Source organism: Urocitellus parryii, chromosome 8 (genome assembly GCF_045843805.1).
Source record: "Urocitellus parryii isolate mUroPar1 chromosome 8, mUroPar1.hap1, whole genome shotgun sequence".
NCBI classification, from domain to species: Eukaryota; Metazoa; Chordata; class Mammalia; order Rodentia; family Sciuridae; genus Urocitellus; species Urocitellus parryii.
This window is the reverse complement of record NC_135538.1, coordinates 4911829-4931099: the sequence shown is the minus strand read 5'-3', so window position 1 is coordinate 4931099 and position 19271 is coordinate 4911829. Positions and strand designations below refer to the sequence as shown.

Sequence of the window (19271 nt, the reverse complement as noted above, 5' to 3'; positions counted from 1 at the left end):
TGTTTCTCACTTACTTTTGCTTTTGTCTTTATATTATCTTGCTTTGGCCTGAAGCACCAAGTATTGAAAGTTTAAAAATCCCGGGTTGGTTTGTTTGTTTTAAATTCTGGACTATTTGGAATTTTGGGGCATTTGGATATTTGCATAGACTTCAATGACATGGTGTTCCTAATCTGAAAATCCAAAATGTTTCAAAAGGTCATATTTCTTCTTGAGTGTGATGTTGGTGCTGAATATTATTTCACTTGTTTTTTGTGTGTTATATGTTGTGTAAAGCACTGTGAATTCAAAATTAAAACAAGAGAACTTGTGCCTGACTTAAAAGTAATGACCTTCAAGAAACATGGAGATCATAAACCTTGTGGCCAAGGGCTCCTACCTCACTTTGAATGAGAGAAAACCTTCTCCAGGAAATAAAGGAACAGAGAAATTACAGAGCGATTACTTGCACTCAGTATTGTGGGTGAGGAAGAGTCTTACTAGTTTGATAGGAAGGAGAGAAGAAGGTATTAGAAGAAGAAAACGTCTGCCAATTTTACAGAATAGTGAATTGCTTGTGTTGCTTGAAGAAGTAGGTAATAACAAAAATAAAGACTTGAAAAGTACTTTGGGATCTTTTAAAAGGCATAGTATATGAGGTTTCCACATTTATGTTCTCATAAATATTGTCGCCTGCTTGTGTCATAAAACCCTGTTGACCTTCCTTGCCATCAGGTTTTTTTTAATTAGTTAATTCCCTCCCCCCCACCTTTTAGTTAGCTTATAGAAGGATAATCATCCCCAATAATGAAGATTTTCTTTAATTTAGGATATCTTAATTCATATGACATAACTTCAGATTTCGTTTTTAGTTGCTTAGTAGTTTTCCTTATGTACAGCAGCTGTCAGTGCCTTTATGTACATAGGTTTGTAAGAAGATTTTTCTTATGTGGTGCTTGTAGGTCACATGCCATGAATACTAAATGTTCATTAAGTCCTAATATAAGAAAGATTTTACAAAATGATGCCTATAATAATTACGTAGTGTAGATTAGCTGTTTCTCTGGGGACATATTTGGCTACTTATCTAAAATTAATGATGGGGACTTGGAAGATGGCGGCAAAGGGAGTGCATCACCCTAGTGCGCCACGTCACTGTGCGGGAGAAAGACCAGGTGAAACAGCTGAAGGCTATCTTGTTGGGAATTTCCAGTGAAATTGAGGTGCTCCAGAATCTAGTGGATGGATTTCCATCGCGCGAGGTTAGGCTGCGGGGGCTCGGTTGTGGGCGATTTCTCCGCACGGAGGGTCGAATTGCCTGATCGGCGGACCGCCCCGCAGCTGCAGTCTGAAGCGGCGAGGTGCCGGAGCGGGGGTGCAGCGATGCGGATTCTGGGGGCTCCTGTCAGTGGTGCAATGGCCGTGATTAGTGCTGAGTTCCGGCTTTGAGACAGAGGAGAGAAGCGGTCCAGTTCGATTCTCGACACCGGTCTGACCACGGAGGAGGACAGCAGCTGCCATCTTGGAGACCTGATGTAATCATCCCTGTTTTCTACTGATCTCAGCTCATTCAGCTACGGAACAGGTGATTTCAGGCTGGTATTTGCCTGTGTCTCCAGACAGATCACTCAGGCGCTCAGGCTCGGGGCTGGAGAACCTGTGGAGAATACTCCTGGGGGCGCGCTGCTGGCAAGGCGTACGCCGGGCTCTGAGTGGCCGGATTCTGGTTCCCGGGGCTGCTTTGGCCCAGGGCTGGGGAACCTGCGGAGACTGTGTGTTGAGGCCAGCTCCAAGTGGAGCGTGCACTGAGCTCAGGGTGGCTGGGTTCTGACTCCCAGAACAGTTTTGGCCCGGGGCTGGGGAGCCCGAGGGGACTCTGTCTTTGAGCCCTCTCCCAGCGGAGTGTGCACCGAGCTCGGAAAGCTTGGAGCGGCCGGGCTCTGGCTCCCGGAGCTGCTTTGGCCTGGGGCTGGGGAACCCGCGGGGGTCGCTCCTTGGAGACTGCACCTAGCAGAGCGTGCGCCGGGATCGGAGAGGCTGGGTTCTGGCTCCCCAAGCTGCTTTGGCCCAGGGCTGGGGAACCTGCGGTGACTGCTTCTCGGTCCGGGTCCTCCTGGGTGCTGTGGGGGCCAGGGGGGCAGAGTGGAGCTGCCGCCTGCGCCCAGAGTTGGCCTAGTGACCCGCCGGCGTGGTATCATGACACCCCAACTGCAGCTGGGGCCGAAGAGAGTAGGCGCCCACGCCTGGAACAGGACCACCGACCCAACGGCGGCAGCCAAGTCACTCCATTTGGAGTAGGGGCTGTGCAGAGCCGCTGTCTGAGCCTGCAAGGTAGGCAGACCTGCGACCCACAGGCAGGACAGGCCCGGTAGCCTGCCAGCATGGTGGACACGTAGCACCGAGGCAGTCACGTCATACTGGTTGGAGTAGGGGTGGAGCAGAGCCCCCTCCCGTGTCCGGAAAAGGCTCAGGGACCCGTTGGAGAGGCAATCAGGTATCCCCATTGGGAGTGGGGGCTGAGCAGAACTGCCGCCCGAGCCCGCAAGGTAGGCAGACCAGGCCTAGAGGCCTGCCAGCGTGGTAGACACGTCACACCAATTGGAGTAGGGGCCGAGCAGAGCCGCCGCCCACATCCGGATCAGAACCAAGGACCCGAGGGCGTGGTAGTTATGTCACCACAATTGGAGTGGGGGCAGAGCAGAGCCGCCACCCGCGCCCGCAGGGTGGGCAGACCTGCGACCGACCAGCGTGGTAGACAGATCACCCTAATAAGAGGAGGAGCACAGCCACTACCCGCCCTGCAAGGGAGACTTCCCAACTATACAAGAGCAATATAAATAAATAGGGGGAAAATTTCAAAAACACAACAGTTTCACCAAGCAGAAAGAAACGCGAGCAGTATGAAAAGACAAGGAAAGAAAGGACCACAAGCAATGCAGGTCAACTCAACTTTAGAAGAGGTAATAGCTGCAACAGATGGAATGTCAGATAAAGAATTCAGGATATACATGCTTCAGATGATCTGGAGTCTCAAGGAAGACATGAGACAGCAAAATCAGACAATGAAAGATCACTTTGACAAGGAACTACATAAACAAATCCAGGAAGTAAAAGATCAGTTTCACAGGGAGTTAGAGGTAATAAAAAACAAACAAATAGAAATCCTAGAAATGCAGGAAGCAATAAACCAACTTAAAAACTCAATTGAATACTATCAGCAGAGTAGATCACTTAGAAGATAGAACATCAGACAATAAATACAAAATATTTCAACTCGAAAAGAACATAGACAGCTCAGCAAGTCTGCTAAGAAACCATGAGCAGAACATCCAAGAAATATGGGATAATATTAAAAGACCAAACTTAAAAGTCATTGGGATACAGGAAGGCACAGAGCTCCAAACCAAAGGAATAAACAATCTATTCAATGAAATAATACGAGAAAACTTCCCAGACTAGAAGAATGAGACAGAACCCCAAATCCTAGAAGCCTACAGGACGCCAAATGTGCAAAATCATAAGAGATCCACACCTAGACACATTATAATGAAGATGTCCAACATACAGAATAAGGAGAGAATTTTAAAAGCTACAAGAGAAAGGAAGCAGATTACATTTAGGGGTAAACCAATCAGGATAACAGCTGATCTCTCAACACAGACTCTGAAAGCTAGAAGTTCCTGGAATAACATATTTGAAACACTGAAAGAAAATGGGTTCCAACCAAGAATCGTGTATCCGGCGAAATTAAGCTTCAGGATGGAAGATGAAATTAAAACCTTCCACGATAAACAAAAGTTAAAAGAATTTGCAGCTAGAAAACCATCTCTCCAAAAAATCCTTGGCAAAACATTACAGGAAGAGGAAGTGGAAAATAACATTGAAAACCAACAGTGGGAGGTAGGACAGTAAAGGGGGGAAAGTAATCAAAGAGGAAAACAAATCAGGTTTAGTAACATTAATAAGCAAACATGGCTGGAAGAACAAACCATATCTCAATAATAATCCTAAATGTTAATGGCTTAAACTCACCAATTAAGAGACACAGGCTAGTTGAATGGATCACAAAACAAGACCCAACAATATGCTGCCTACAGGAGACGCATTTGATAGGAAAAGATATACATAGACTGAAGGTGAAAGGTTGGGAAAAATCATACCACTCATATGGACTGCGGAAATAAGCAGGCGTGTCCATACTCATATCTAAAATTAATGATGATGGTAGAAAAGGAATAAGGCATTTGCTTTCCATGGCCACAAGACATTTTGAAATATTCATTCTGATATTTTAAACTGGTTAAATGTTCACTATTCTTTTCTCATCTTAAATATGTACACAAATAAACAGAGTAGTGTTGGCTAAATTAGAGGGGGTTCTTCTAAGTGAGACTTCATTAACAAATATCCACACACATGTTTTTGGTCGTGTTTTAATACAACTTTTGTGAGATAATATAAGGTTTTTAAGGTCTCTACTAAAGTCACCTTGAAATATTAGACATGATATTTAAAAACAGATTGTCAATCTCTTTTTCCAAAAAGCAATAAAATACATGTTCTTTTATAGTTTTTTTTAATTACAAAATTTTAAGCAGAGATTATTACTCTTTAATAGTTGTTGGAAGTTTCACTGAGATGCTTTTGAAAATACACTTTTTATCAGTTATTGGTTTTGATAATGTGTCACAGGAAGTTTTATCTTTAATTGTAGAATTCTTAAAAGATTAATGGAAAGATTTTTCATAATTTTGTATTTTACCATTGAGAAATATATCATTTCTATTAAAAATGTCGTGAGCAACAGTGAATAGCATTAGACATTTTTGTTGTTAAACCTCTTTAGAAACTAACATGCCACTTGGCAGAAATATAATTGGTGAGCCACAGAAAATATCAGCACTTAAACAGTGGGGTTAATGAATATCTTTTTTTTTTTTTTTCCTTTCCCTTATTTAGGCTTTTAAAGTTGTACTTGGCTCAGGCTGTTTGAAATGATTTCCTTTGAAAGTGTTGTGACATTGTTTTAATTGAATGAAGCTGCAGAACTGGCGTGCTAAATCAACACAGAATGAATTTTAATGCAAGGCAAAAGATATTAACTTGGAAATTGGTTGCAGTAGACAAAGCAGCTGCTATGAGTAATTTTTATTTTTTTTTCATTCTGTACTTAACAACATTTTGTGAAGGAACAACCTTGACAGTTTCAACTGCATTAGAATCCTGATGTTATGCACTTCAACATACTTTTCTGTCTGTTGCTTCTTAATAGTGACTGTTTTTTAAGATGAAAAAAAAATATGTCCAATTATGTCCAGATTCAATGTTTTGGCTTCATGTAGTTTAAGAACATTTTTTAATTTAGTGAGTAGTAATTACAAGGCCTAATTAGCTGTGAGAAGCGTTTTTTTCTGTATAGTTTTGAAGCCCTGGTTCAGGCAAGGGGAGGTTTAGTATATGATAAGGGCAGGATGTGTCAGAGAAAGCTCTTGCAGTAGTCAGAAAAGGTAGATCAACTGGTTTGACAAAGGACAGAAGTCAAAACCAGTTACCTATTTGATGTGCTAAACTATCTCCAGTGCATTTTTCCTGACTTTTGGGGGCCATGTTTGAGATACATCTAGCATATGAATTGATTTGAAAAAGATCTGTATAAAGTACAACTAGTTGGCAAGGTTACTTGTTTTAAGAAATAGTCAAGGACACAAATAGAGAAAAGGCATTTTCACAGACTTCTTGAGCAGGCATTTCCTTTTTTTTTTAACCCCTCGTATCTGTTTCATTTCTTAGCAGCTAGCAAGTCTTGAATAAACGTTTTGTTGAATATAATTTGAAAATGAAAGGCCATTTTATATTCTGCTAAAAAATAACCAAAACTATACAAAATGAATGAATGAGGGGATGTAAAGATTACTTTGTCTTGATTGGGGAAATGGGGCGAAAAGATCTGTAGAATCCTTGATTATATAAACTGGGTAAGTTAAAAAAGTTAACAGAAAAGTAGGAAGAGCTAACAAGAGACAGATACAGGGCCAGGCAGGTAGATAAATTCTGTAAGATTTTCTGTGAAGGTTTTTTTTTTTCTTCACCAGACCCTCCTTCCAATAAATTTTTACCCCATACTGCCTGAAATTATGTTAATTCTGTATCAATTTAGATTAAAAGGCATCCTCTTAAAAAGTGCTTAGTGGATTTCTCCGTTTAAGTACAAAGTAGTTCAGATCAGCAAAGTGGTAGTAGTGATATAGGACCTAGTAGGAAAGAAAAAATCTGATTGAATGCATCAGAGCCCCATCAAGAAGATAACATCCTTAGGAGGCCAGATGATTAAGAATGTAATCCTGACTTTTTCATTTGGTTATGTTTGCTGAATCTGGGGAGGATGGCTGAGAGTCTTGAGCTTTCCATGACAGAAATTGGACTTTATAGACTACCCTCCTGTTTAGATTTTTCTTTATCTAGAGATGGGTGTGCACTGTAGGAGTCATCCTTCACTTAGAGCATCCCAGATCCTCTCAGAGACTGCATCTTAACTCAGAATTGGCTCTCAGTAAGGGAAATTGTATTGAATGATCTTGGGTTGCTGGTAACTATAGGTGCATAGTAGAAGCTAACATACATCCTTAACATCATCTTAGGTTTTTGTTATTTCTATAAGGTATTTATTAACTACAGTGTCTGACAAAGGATGAAAAATAACCAATCATATAGGGAGCAAGATTGCAAACAAAAATCTGAATGAACAAGAGAATCAAACACCCAGAAATTCTAGATGTTAGAATTATCAGATTCATGCTTCGTAAGAACAGTTAAGAAAGTGTAAGAAAGCAGAAACATGGAAACCAAAAAATGTAAAACCAAAAACATCCTTAACTTCCATGAGTTAAGATGAGTTTGACAGAGGTTAGAAGCATTTGACGGTAGAATTAGTGAACTCTGGAGGACAACCCCCAAAAAATCTTTAGCACTGAGACACAGAAGGATGGGAAATACAGGAGAGGGCATGAGGAATAAAAGGTATACTGTATGAGTGTTTTAGCTTTTTTGCTGCTGTGACTAAAAGCTCTTACCATAACAATTGTAGAGGAGGAAGAGTTTATTTGGGGGCTCATGGTTTCAGAGGTTCTGCTACATGGACAGCAGACTCCGTTCTTGGGGCTTGAGATGAGGTAGTACACCATGGCAGAAGAGTATGGTGGAGGGAAGCAGCTCACATGATGATCAGAAAGGGGGGGGGTAGATAGATATCTCCATATTAGAACTGCTGAAAATGGAAGTCCTAAAAGCAACCAGAAGAGAGAAAAGATAAACTTGATAAGTCATTAGTAAAACTTATTAGTAAGAAGGTTGATATAAATCCATGTAGTATAAATGAATTAAGTTAAAATTGAAAGATTGACAGTTTGAATGAAGAAACAAAATGCTGTTCATAGAAATACCATTTAAAATATAATAATAGCAAAAGATTCAAACTATGTAATCAAGAAATATGCATCTCAAAGTCAAATAAAAAACTGTATCTTCATGTTAATATCAACATAGACTTAATGGCAAAAGTATTTACTGAAAATAAAGAGGGCCATTTCATAATGACAGAAAGATACCTTTTTAACATATGTGTATGCCAATGAACATGGCCTGTAAACAGAAGTAAAAGGACAAATAAACATAGACGTAGCCCAGAGGTAACTTGTTGCCTAGCATACCTGAGGCCCTAGGTTCAGTCCCCAACATTGCAAAACACAGAGACACTTATGCAAAGTAGACTTTGCATTCATTTTAAGCACTCATAGAATGTTTACAAACATTGATTATATCCTATTTAAAATAGCAAATCTGAACAAATAAAAGGAATAATATTTTACATGGTATGTTTTCTGGTTACAGTGTAGGAAGCTAGAAATCAAAACCAAACCTAATTATGAAATTCTTATAGGTTTGAAATGAGAAAAAAATACGTTTAAATATTTAATAGTTATCAAATTATTTTTACCTGAATGATATTGAAAATGCTGTCTGTCAAAACTTGTGGGACACTGCTAAAGCCAGCTTAGTTATTATGTGTAAATCTTTAAATACATGCATTAGGGGAAAAAATGCCAATAAAAAAAAAAGAATGCAATAAGCATTCTTTTCAGAAATTTGGAAAAACAGTAACAGATTAAACCCAAAGGAAGCAGAAGGAAGAAAATAAAACTAAAGCAGAAATCAAGGAGGAGAAAAGTTCAAAATGAAGAGAATGAGTACATATTGTCTACCTATTGCTGCATTATAATTAAACCACCCCCAAATTTAATTTATTACTTACATGAACAATTTCTTATACTCCCACTTCTGTGACTGGATTCAGCAGAGCTGCTTGGGTCTGAATCTGCACTCTACTGTAGGTTGGCAGGCAGTTCTGCTTTTGAGAGATTCCTAGCAGTAGGCATTGATGGTTACTGGGTCACATGTATTTCTTCCCACAACAACCTTAGTGCATATTTATCCTCATGCGAGCTGTAGGGTCTTAAGAGAGTGGAACCACATATAAGGTTGACTTTTAACTGGCATATCCTTTGTATCAGCCAAAGCAAGTCACTGCTACCCTAGATTCAAGAGGTGGGAAGAGGTCCAAATTTACATCACAAATGGTAGGAGTATGGTGAAGAGGAGGGAAGAATACTGACCCTGTTTTTTTAGGGGAGCAACTTGGGGGGATCAGGAATTGAACTTGGGTATTCGACAACTGAGCCGCCTCCCCAGATCTATTTTGTATTTTATTTAGAGAAAGGGTCTCACTGAGTTTGTTTAGCACCTTGCCATTGCTGAGGCTGGCTTTGAACTTGCCATCCTCCTGCCTTAGCCTCCTGAGCTGCTGGGATTACAGGCTTGTGCCACTGTGTCCAGCTCTGAACCTGTTTAAAATCTTTCCATCCCAATCAACAAAAGCAAAGGAGAATTATTGGAAAATGAAAGAAAAAGGGAAATGTGGATAAATAGTAAAAAGTGAAAAATGCTGTCTGGAAAACTTGTGGGACACTGCTAAAGCCAGCTTAGTTATGTGTAAATCACTACAGATCTTATATATATTAAATAGAAAATTAGACAAACTTTAATCCAAGAAATTTGACAATTTAGACAATATGGATATGTTTCTAGATAAACAGTGTATCAATTGACAATACTAAGGCTAAATCCATAATTTGAAACTTTCTACAGAGAAGATTGTGGTCCCAGGTGGTATCACCAATGAATTCTGTTCAGTATTTCATGAAGAAATAACACTAGGCTTACAGAAGCTTACCCAAAGAGGAGAAGAAGAAAGAATACATTCCAATATGTTTTGAGGCCAATGACCCTAATGACAAAACCTGAGAAGCATATTGTGAGAAAGGAAAATTATAGGTCAGTTCTGTTCATGAATGTATTTTTTTAAAAATCACCGGAATGCTGGGAAACTGAATCCACTAATTTATTAGAAGAATAATGAATTATGATCAAGTTGAGTTTCAGAATGGAAGGTTAGTTTAACATTTACTTGTTGAAATTCATTATAACCTAAAAAAGTATATATGTAAAAATGTCTACACATTACTTCAAACTTTTAGGGGTGAACTTTTGAAATCTTTAATCTTGAGTTTTGGTGTATTGACAGTGTTGTAAAGGATAGCAAGAAGAAATAAAAATATATAGTTGGAAGGAAAAAATATAACTTATTTGCAAGTGATGTGATCATTTACATAAATAATTCAAAAGAATATACAGGAAAAAAAATAATTCTAAAGAATATACAGAAAAAACAAGAATAATAATAAAACAAGATTGTTAGATACAAGTTTATAGGAAAACCAATTATATGTTTGTTTTTTAGGGAAAAAATTTTAAAAAATATAATATACGACGACAGAAAAAAACCCTATGAATTTCTAGGAGTTAAGTTTTAAGTGAGAGTAAAGGCATAATAAAAATGCTTTAAAAGTTTACGTTCTTGAGAGAAAAATAAAAGATGACCTAATCAAATGGAGAAGTTATATACCATGTTTATGGTTTTGAATATACACTATATTGTAGTAGAATTCCAATGAAAATTCTTAAAAATAGTATTTTAGAAATTGAGCAACTCATTCTAAAATATGTGTAAAAATATGTGGCAGGCCAGAAACAGCCAAAACACTCTTGAAGAGCAAAGTAGAAGAACTTGCTTTACTGCATACCAAGATCTATTATAAAGTCACTGTAGTTAATACAGCATGATATTAAAGAAAGACTAAATAGATTAGTGAAATAGAATGGAGAGCCCAGAGACTGAGGTATAGTTATATAAGGTTGCTTATGAATGGTTTATATTCTGAGAAATGTGTTGTCATGTAATTTTGTAGCTATGGGAACATGGGAGAGTATGCTTGCACAAACCCGGGCTGTATAAGTTAGTCTGTGCAGCCTCTTGATGCAGTCAAGAGACTGTGGTAAACATGAGATGTGTGAGGCAGCTGCCAGTGTAATATGCTGTGCTGTTTTATTACAAAATATAATTTGCCATTGATCATATCCTTTTCTGTGACATCCTAAGCTTGATTGTTGAGTGAGCCAAAGGGTTGAGGTTTCCTGAAGAGAATGTGCAGTGGGATTAGGAGGCAATTAATGGCCTACTCTACGCCAAACTTACTATGTATGCTGTGTGCACAGCTGTCAGTATACCTCTATCAGATAGTGTTACCACCTCCATTATGTAGTCAAGGTTTATTTGATGTGACTCTGAAATTCCTAATTACTGTTTCATTGGAGCTTGGATATCAATTGAATGAATTTTTGTGTTTTCAGAGTTTAAGCACTTCACCTTAGTATACTATTAGTTTTTTCAGATTGGAGATGTGGGATGGTGAGGTTGACTGGGGATTCTAAAAAGAAAATTCCTTGTTAAAATAGATGACAATTGTGTTTAGACTCCGTCAAAAGGTAGATGAAATATAATAGCTAAGAAACTGGTAAAGAATAACAGGCTTTATTTGAATGTAAATAGGTGGCTTGGGCAAATTTCAGAATCTGGGGTCTTATAGAGTTAGTCAAGTGCATATAGATCAAAGGCTGAGAGTCTCAACTAGGGGCTGTATCAGAATCCCTAGGGGGAGGAGACTTTTTTCAAAGAATGCACGTGCATTAATTATCCCCCTTTCACATGAGAATCACTTTCTCAAAGGCAAGCCTCTTTGAGGCAGAGAGAGAGCGCCTTTGGAGTATAGAAGGGTGAAGGAAGTACCCAGCTTCTTGGGACCACCAGTAAATATTCTAGCTTGTTACTTTGATATAATGATACACTAACAGTAGGATAAATGCAAGAGAAAGGTGGGAAATTGTATGCCTAAGAATCGGTATTTTTTATTATTAAACAAATAAATGAAAACCACTCATGAGTTTTTGTGGACCTGGTGGAAGACACTCATTGTTTTCATGCAGGTGATATGCAAATGAAGAAAATATACTTTCAATATGCACACACAGATATTTGGATATTTACTAATTAAAATAGTTAAACAAGATAATGACAGAAGGAAAAAGCAGGAAACAGAAATAATACATTTTAAAGTAAAATGTCTAAAAACCATTTGCCTTAATATAAAGAAACTTTCACATGTGAGTCTAAAAGTTTCTGTTGGATGAGACTAAGTTTCATTTATACACTTGCTTATATGACTGACTTATTCATGGAAAGAAAGAGTTTAGTTTAGGCTCCTTAGAAAAAATAGAAGTGTAAGTTAAAGATGGAAAGGAAAAAAATAAAGGAAAGTAAAGATGCAGACATGAAATTGTCCAAGAAATATGATGAAAAATATATATTCTCAAGACTTAGCATGTAGGGTAGAATACAGATTTGTCCCTCAATGTTGTAGCACCCCACTCAGAATTGTAATTTATACATTTCTATCTGGAGAAAGTATGACTTTTTTCGTTATGAAAGTAGGACTTTTCCTCAGCCCTCCCCCCCCCCTTTAAATCATACAGGGTAATCACTACTAACAGAATGAACAATTGATTCAGCACCCGACATCTGGAACAGACAGAAATTTATAGAACAGGTTTATATTCTTAGATGGCATCTAATCATTCATCAGCTCTTTAATGTACTCTGGCTTACATTATGTACTTGTGGACAATTCTGTATAGCTCCTGTGTGTATCGGGTATTGTTTCTAATTCATAGTTTGTGTTAATACAAATGATAATTTTATTTTAAAACAATGAGAAAACAATAGTTTTATCCCAAACTTGGCATGAGATTCATGAGGGCTCTAAATTTTACTTCTTATTACACATAGGTACGTACATACGTACATACATACATACATGCATATATACTTTAAAATAACTTTAAGGACCATCATAGCAAATGAATAATTTGTGGTTCTTTGTTTTTCCAGTTTAATTTTGTTGGGAGAATCCTTGGACCCAGAGGACTTACCGCTAAACAGCTTGAAGCAGAAACTGGATGTAAAATAATGGTCCGAGGCAAAGGCTCAATGAGAGATAAAAAGAAGGTAAGTCCTTGAAAGAGGGGCAAGTCTTTGTGTGAATAATTTACTTATATTTTTTCATGCTAATAGTAAAGTTTCATATCTTTTAGGTGTAAAACTTGATACTCGATGTTAGGAACTCTGAAACATTTTTTAAGGTGTTTCTCTGATTTTTTTCCCCCTTGTTAATCACCATTTTACACTTAGGAATAAAGTATTAGTTACTCCATTGTGTTAATTTAACTTTAATATTTTCTACTTGAGAAACCTCCATGTGGAAATTAGACTATCATGTTGTCTATGAAAATATGCAAGTAAAAGCTTGAAAAGCCTAAAAGTTTTCTTTTGATGAGCTGTAAACTGGATTGGTCTCGTGAATTTTAACTGTAGTTGTATGTCAAATCACTGGGGCAGTTAGAAGACATAGAAATCTGTTAAAACAAAGGCTTATTACTAACCATATGAGATTGGTTTCAGCAACATTTTATCTCAACTGTAAATTATTTTTAGGCATTGAAAATTTTATTTGTTGTTGTTGTAGATGGACAAAATACCTTTGTTTTATTTATTTTTATGTGGTGCCGAGGATCAAACCCAGTGCCTCATGTGTTAGGCAACTGCTCTACCATTCAACCCCAACCCCAACCCTTGTGTTTTAGTTAGGCATTTTACTTTAAAATGTATTGTTCCTGTTCTTTCTCCTCCTACCTTCTTTTCCTTATTTTACTAGTTTAATGTGAATATCAAACTCTTTTGTCTTGAATTTTATTAGGGAGATTTTATTTACCTAGTTTTCTTTTACAGTAATACTATAAGGTAGAATGCTTTTTAAAATTTCTATCTGGACAAAAAAAAAAGAGAGACACTAATCTAAAATACCTAGATTTTGATTGCTAAAGGTGAAAGTTGTTATTAGGAAGGGTGATTTTTTTTCTTCTTCTTCTGATACATTGACTTGAAAGTGCCTTTGTGCCATCAAATGTTAGAGCTGTGATCAACTTGTGTTGGAGCTTGTGTGTTGAATTGTTCTATGGAGCTGATAGAATGAACAGCACCACCAACAAGATTGCTGGCTTCATTTTCTTCCTAATTTATACTTCAGCCCTCTTATAAGCTGTGTGGATTTAATTATCTCTACCACTCCTTACCCCACTTTCCCCCCCCCCATAGACATAGAAGTCTGAGGAAAAAAAGATATCATTATTTTTAAATTTTGTAGCTCTTTATTTTTCTGTTGAGTTTGAGTCATTTTCATGAGATTATAAAGTTCTTGAGTGTTTTAGATGTTGTATTTAAAAAAAAAATTCATTAGGATCTTAAACATTTTAGAATCAACAGTGTCTTTTCAAGTGAGTGTTGCCATAAATTTTTGGTTTCCATGTTTGAACTTGGGATGACATTGGCATTAGTAGGAACTCCACAACTGCAAACAGAGCAATTTTTATATCAAAGGAAAGTCATTGAAGAAAATATCTTTTCCCTCTCCTGAGCTTCTGCTACTTCTGTAATAATGGCCTGCTCACTTCACTCACATGGTACTCACAGACAAGGATTAGAACTTAAAACTGTGTAGTTCGGCATCATGAATAAATAACATTATCAGCTGTCTTTCACAGAAGAATTAAAATGATTAAAAGTGAGCTCTGCAGCAGATTGCTTAGTTTTCAATCTTGGTTCTGCCACACAACAGCTTTGTGACCTTGGATAAATAATTTAATCTCTTGGTGCCATATGACATGGAAATGATAATTTTATTCTCTTACAGTGATTGTGAGGGTTGAATGAGCTGCAAAGCACTTAGAATGCTGTTTGGCACATAATAAGTTGTCAATTAATGTTCATGATGATTCTTAAAAGTATTTTATCTTGAATCATAGGCTAGATTTTATTTTTAGACTCTTATGTAGTATTATGAGTGAATACTACAGTTTATTCAGCTTTGAAAATGAAAGACATTCTTGTTGCTTGTATCTATCCTGTGTTATCATAGCTTTTCTGTTTTTTTGGTTTTTTTTTCCCTAGGGGTTGGTGTTATCAAATTCTGTCTTGTCCACTTTGTTCTTAATCACAAATAGAAATAGTTTGTCAGTTTTATTTTCTACTGTTGTCGACTAAAAGAAAATTTTTGTACGTTGAACATAATGTAAGAAAACAATAAAAAAAAGCAGAAAATAAAGTTTAGCAATCAATTACATTTTACATTTGTTAAGATGATAGATTAACATGCTTTGTACATAGAATGTTAACTTGTATGGCTTCCATGTAGTTGATAATGTCCTATGTAAATTTAAAAAAGTTTTGTATAGATTTATAGCAACAAGAATGTTTTTTGGAATCTTCATTTAAATCTGTGGCACATAAAAAAACTTTAATCACATAAGCATGTTTCATGCTGAAGTTACTGGGCTGTCCTTAAAATTGTTACAAGTAAAGTCAGAATGGGAGATTTTATCATTTATTTCTTGGCTGTTATTTTGGTTAAAGAAAAAGTTATGACAAACAAATGAATACAAAAGTAAGTATTGATATAAGTCTAATTGAGGTGTATTTTAGAAGATTAAAAGGAAAAACCATTTTTTGTCCACATAGTTATCAATAGGTGTTAAAATTAAGTAACCTAGACAATAAAATAAAGAAATAAAATTGTAATAAATCTTAATTTTCTGATTGCCTAATTTAACAAAAATATGGTGTGATGCAGGTATGCTGAATTTTTCACTAGTCTAATAGAGTGACAGCAGATTAAGTAATAGATGGACACAATACCTTTATTTTATTTATTTCTTAATGTGGTCCTGAGGCTTGAATCCAGTGCCTCACACATATGCTAGGCAAGCACTCTACCACTGAGCTACAACCCCAGGCCTAGACTGTCTTTTATGGAGTTTTCTTGCTATTTGATTACCTGGCACAGAGTAGGCACCATGGGGAAAAATTCTGTGAGCAGAATTACCCTTTAGTTCAGGTAATAAATAAAAGTAAGTCTTAAATGCACCTATAGACACACACACACAGTAAAGGGTTGGCCAATAAAATACAAACCTTATGAGCTTTTAATTCTTTGGGGAAGGTAGGCAATTCTGTGTCATTCTAGGCCACTGATTTTTAAGCAAAGTAAGTTAATGTGCTACTTTAATCATTTTCTTGGATTGGTATTATTTCAGTATTACCTATGGGCTTATCAGCTTTTTTCTTAATATTTAATGGAATGGGGCTAGGTATCATCATGGAGCCTGAGGGCAGGAATCTCCTACAAAGTCATAAGATCCTAGTAGGACTTCTAAAACTGTTAGGAACTGTTAGTGCCCATCTGTAGGAGGCAGAGTGGACTGTCTGCTCCCTTTGAGTGTGTGGTAATAGGGCTTGGCTAGCAAGAACCTTGCAAGTGAAAGTCGGCTGTTTGATGAATAATCCTTATTTACCAAGTGTGTACTTTGCCTCAAGCATTATTATTGTAAGTATTTTACATGCAGTTATTTTAATTAATCCAAGTTTTTTATTCCCATTTTGTAGATAAGGAAACTGAAGCTCAGGGAAGTAATTTGAGTAATTTGCCAAGTCTTATGCAGAAAAGTGGCACTCAAGATTTGAACCTAAAATTCTATTTTTTGGTACCCTACTTTCGAGTTATAAATCATTTTTAAAATTGATAACTTTTAGATTAAAAATTTCTAGAATAACTTGAACATAGAGCACTATAAACTTTGCCACTGAAATCAGTGTTATATGTGTTGTAAAGTTTCTCCAAGCTTTTAACTTTTCTAAGTGATAAATATGTTTGAAGTTTGGCTTGTCTCTTAGAATGGAAAGAAAACCAAAATGTGGATTTTTTTTTATTCTTCTTAGTTATATGACATTAGAATCCATTTTGATATAATTATACAGGCATGGAACATATCTTTCTCTATATAGGACCCCAGTTTTGTGGGTATACATGATAGTGAGATTCACTCTGGTATATTCATATATGTACATAGGAAAGTAATGTCATATTCATTCCACTGTCTTTCCTTTTCCTATTCCTCCTCCCTTCCATTCATTCGCCTTTGTCTAATCTGCTGAACTTCTGTTCCCCTTCGCCTTTTTGTGGGTTAGCTTCCACATACCAGAGAAAATATTCAATCTTAATTTTGGGGGACTGGCTTATTTCACTTAGCATGCTGGTCTCCAGATTAATTCATTTACCAACAAGTGTCATATAGTCATTCTTTTTAATAGCTGAGTAAACTACAATTTCTTTACCCATTCATCTGTTGAAGGGGACCTAGGGTGGCTCCATAGCTTAGCTGTTGTATCACAGCACTTCTGACATCAGATGTCTGAGGATTTCTCCTCACATACTCAGCAGTCCGCCAACCCGTCAGTTCTCCTGGGCCCACTAATTGAGTGTACTATAGTTAGTTCAGTTTAGACACTGTCTACTTGGAGGTAGTTTCAGATCCTCCTGCCTCCTCCCAAACTGCTGGGATTACAGGCATGAGCCACCACACACGGTTGTGTGCCTGCTTTCTGACTGCAACCTCTCATGTGTGTTTGTGGAATTTTCCACTGTTGGCATCAAGTGAGCGCTCAAAATGTTTTGCATTTTAGAGCATTTCATAAATTCAGTTTAGGTAAAACCTTGATTTTCAGGAATTCTCCCCCAAAGATTTAATCCATTTTTTCTAATGGAAAGCTGTACACTTGAGTACATGACTATTGCAAGATAAATAATTTAGGGAAAATAAGTAATCACAGTTTTTCAGTTGAAATAGCAGAGGACTTCAGAGGTCACATTGAGGGCGGGGGTGGGGGGGAATATATTTACATTAGAAGGAATGGTCCAGTCTCAGAAACATAGGTGTCAGTTAGTCCTAGTGTGGCAGTTGGAAACATGAAAGTTATTAAAACATTCTTGAGAAGTTGTTATGGAATCATAGTCATTACAGTGGTAAGTGAAGTCCACCTTTTGGGAGTCTATATGAATGATTTGTAGGGAACAAGTTTCCCTATCAGTCTACAAATTTATTAGCTCTTCTCTGAGACCTTAACTGTCTTCAGCAGAAGTGGCCAGCCCATAAGTGGCCATCCTTATAGGTTCCTCCTTCTCTTTCTTCTGCCGTCCCTGCCCATCCCTTTTGTTCAGATGAATGTATTGATGGATGACATGAGCCAAGTTCTTCACTTGTATCCTCTGGAGAAATGGGCAGAGACTTGGCAATTGTAGCTGTTCTAGAAACATCATTGTGTTTGAAGTGCAGGGTTTGCACTGGGGATCAGGTGGCCATTCTAGAGCTGCTAACAACAGTGGCTAGTTACTAAAAACCACTTTGATGATCTGTAGGATCTGATTTAGACCATGGGAGAGTCATAGAAGATATCATAAGAATGGAACCTTAAAGAGGTACAGGAACCTGCTTTTTCTCTGATTTCTGAAGACTGCTCTAGGCAGAAATTTATATATCTTACTGAATATTTAAATTCAATTTTACAATTTTCTGTATTTGATCACAATCTATTCTTTGTTTAGACATGTGAATAAGGAGCCTATGATGTTTTGTGGAACATGATTTATGAAATGTTTTATAGAGGCATATTTTATAAGGGCAAACATAGGTGTAATTCTTGAATTGCTTTGAAGAACTTAAGTAGAGCATTTTATATGACCATTTTTAAGATGACTTTTTTTGTATAGAATACTTCTATACATTGTAAGATTTTAGGTATCTTATAGCACAGATTGATTGACATTATTACTTTATTTTGAAGGCTTAAAATGTATACATATTACCTTTTATTTATTTTTATGTGGTGCTGAGGATGGAACACAGGGTCTCACATGTGTGAGGCGAGCGTTCTACCCCTGAGCCACAACCCCAGCCTTAAAATATATTTTAATTGCTTTATTAATACGTGATACTTTTAGAATAAGAGTTGAAAAGTGCCAAATGGTCTTTAATTTATTTAGTTATTTATTTTTTGAGGCTCCTGAAATTCTATCACCCTACAGACTATCCTTGTTGACAGTTTGGGGATCCCATCTAGTTTTTTCTTCATGAAATTATAGACATACACTCAAGTTTTCCAGAAAGTGATCATGTTACATATTTTGCTTTTGTAATCAGCTTTTATTCCTGCAACACTTTTTTCTATTCATGTCAGTTTAATGGATAGTTAAGCTGAATTTATAATAGACAGTTTAACAGCAATATGCAAAACTAAATTTCCTTGATTATTTTTTTTAAGGGGAAATATCTTAGAATTTAATAATATCTTTATGTAATAAGTCAATGTTGTTTGAGAACTTTGAAATTTGATTTTTGTGGTTGACATACCACAGTGGCATAATATTAAGTATTAAGTGTGATTCCAGTTTGTTTTATTCATCTTATTGTATACTTACATCCCAGAAAAAAAATATTGTGAGTATAGTTTTTATCATTATTTTAATTTTTTTTCTCAGTGAAAAAACTGTAAACAAGGAAAAGGCTTACTAACTTAATGGACTGTCACTTGCCTATCTGTCTGACTTCTTTCGGGAGTACTCTGACTAGTTCCCTAACAGCCGCCTCCTACCTCACTACCTGCCAAATGGAGGAGCAAATTCCAGACAAATAATTTCAACTGTAAATATTTTATTTGATATCTCTAAAATAGGACTTTTTAATAACTACATGGTTTTTCTTTCAAAAAATACTTACTATATTCAAATATGTAGTTTTGCTCATAGTACCCTTACTATCTCATGAGTGCTTTTTTTTAAAAAAAATATGTATTTATTTTTTAGTTGGACACAATATCTTTATTTATTTATTTTTTGTGG

At 36.6% G+C, this 19271-nt stretch overlaps 1 protein-coding gene across 6 annotated transcripts in view; it reads left to right on the top strand.

The window, feature by feature from the left end:
- The window catches only part of Qki (QKI, KH domain containing RNA binding), a 136829-nt gene that overhangs the window by 44694 nt on the left and 72864 nt on the right, over positions 1–19271 (top strand). For all 6 annotated transcript variants that reach the window (XR_013344201.1, XR_003301179.2, XR_013344200.1 and 3 more), the window contains exon 3: positions 12377–12493. Coding sequence is in view for 3 of the 6 variants with exons in the window: in XM_026393159.2 (XP_026248944.1) it covers positions 12377–12493 (117 nt within the window). In the remaining 3 variants the exon portion in view is untranslated. The remainder of the gene's footprint in view (positions 1–12376; positions 12494–19271) is intronic.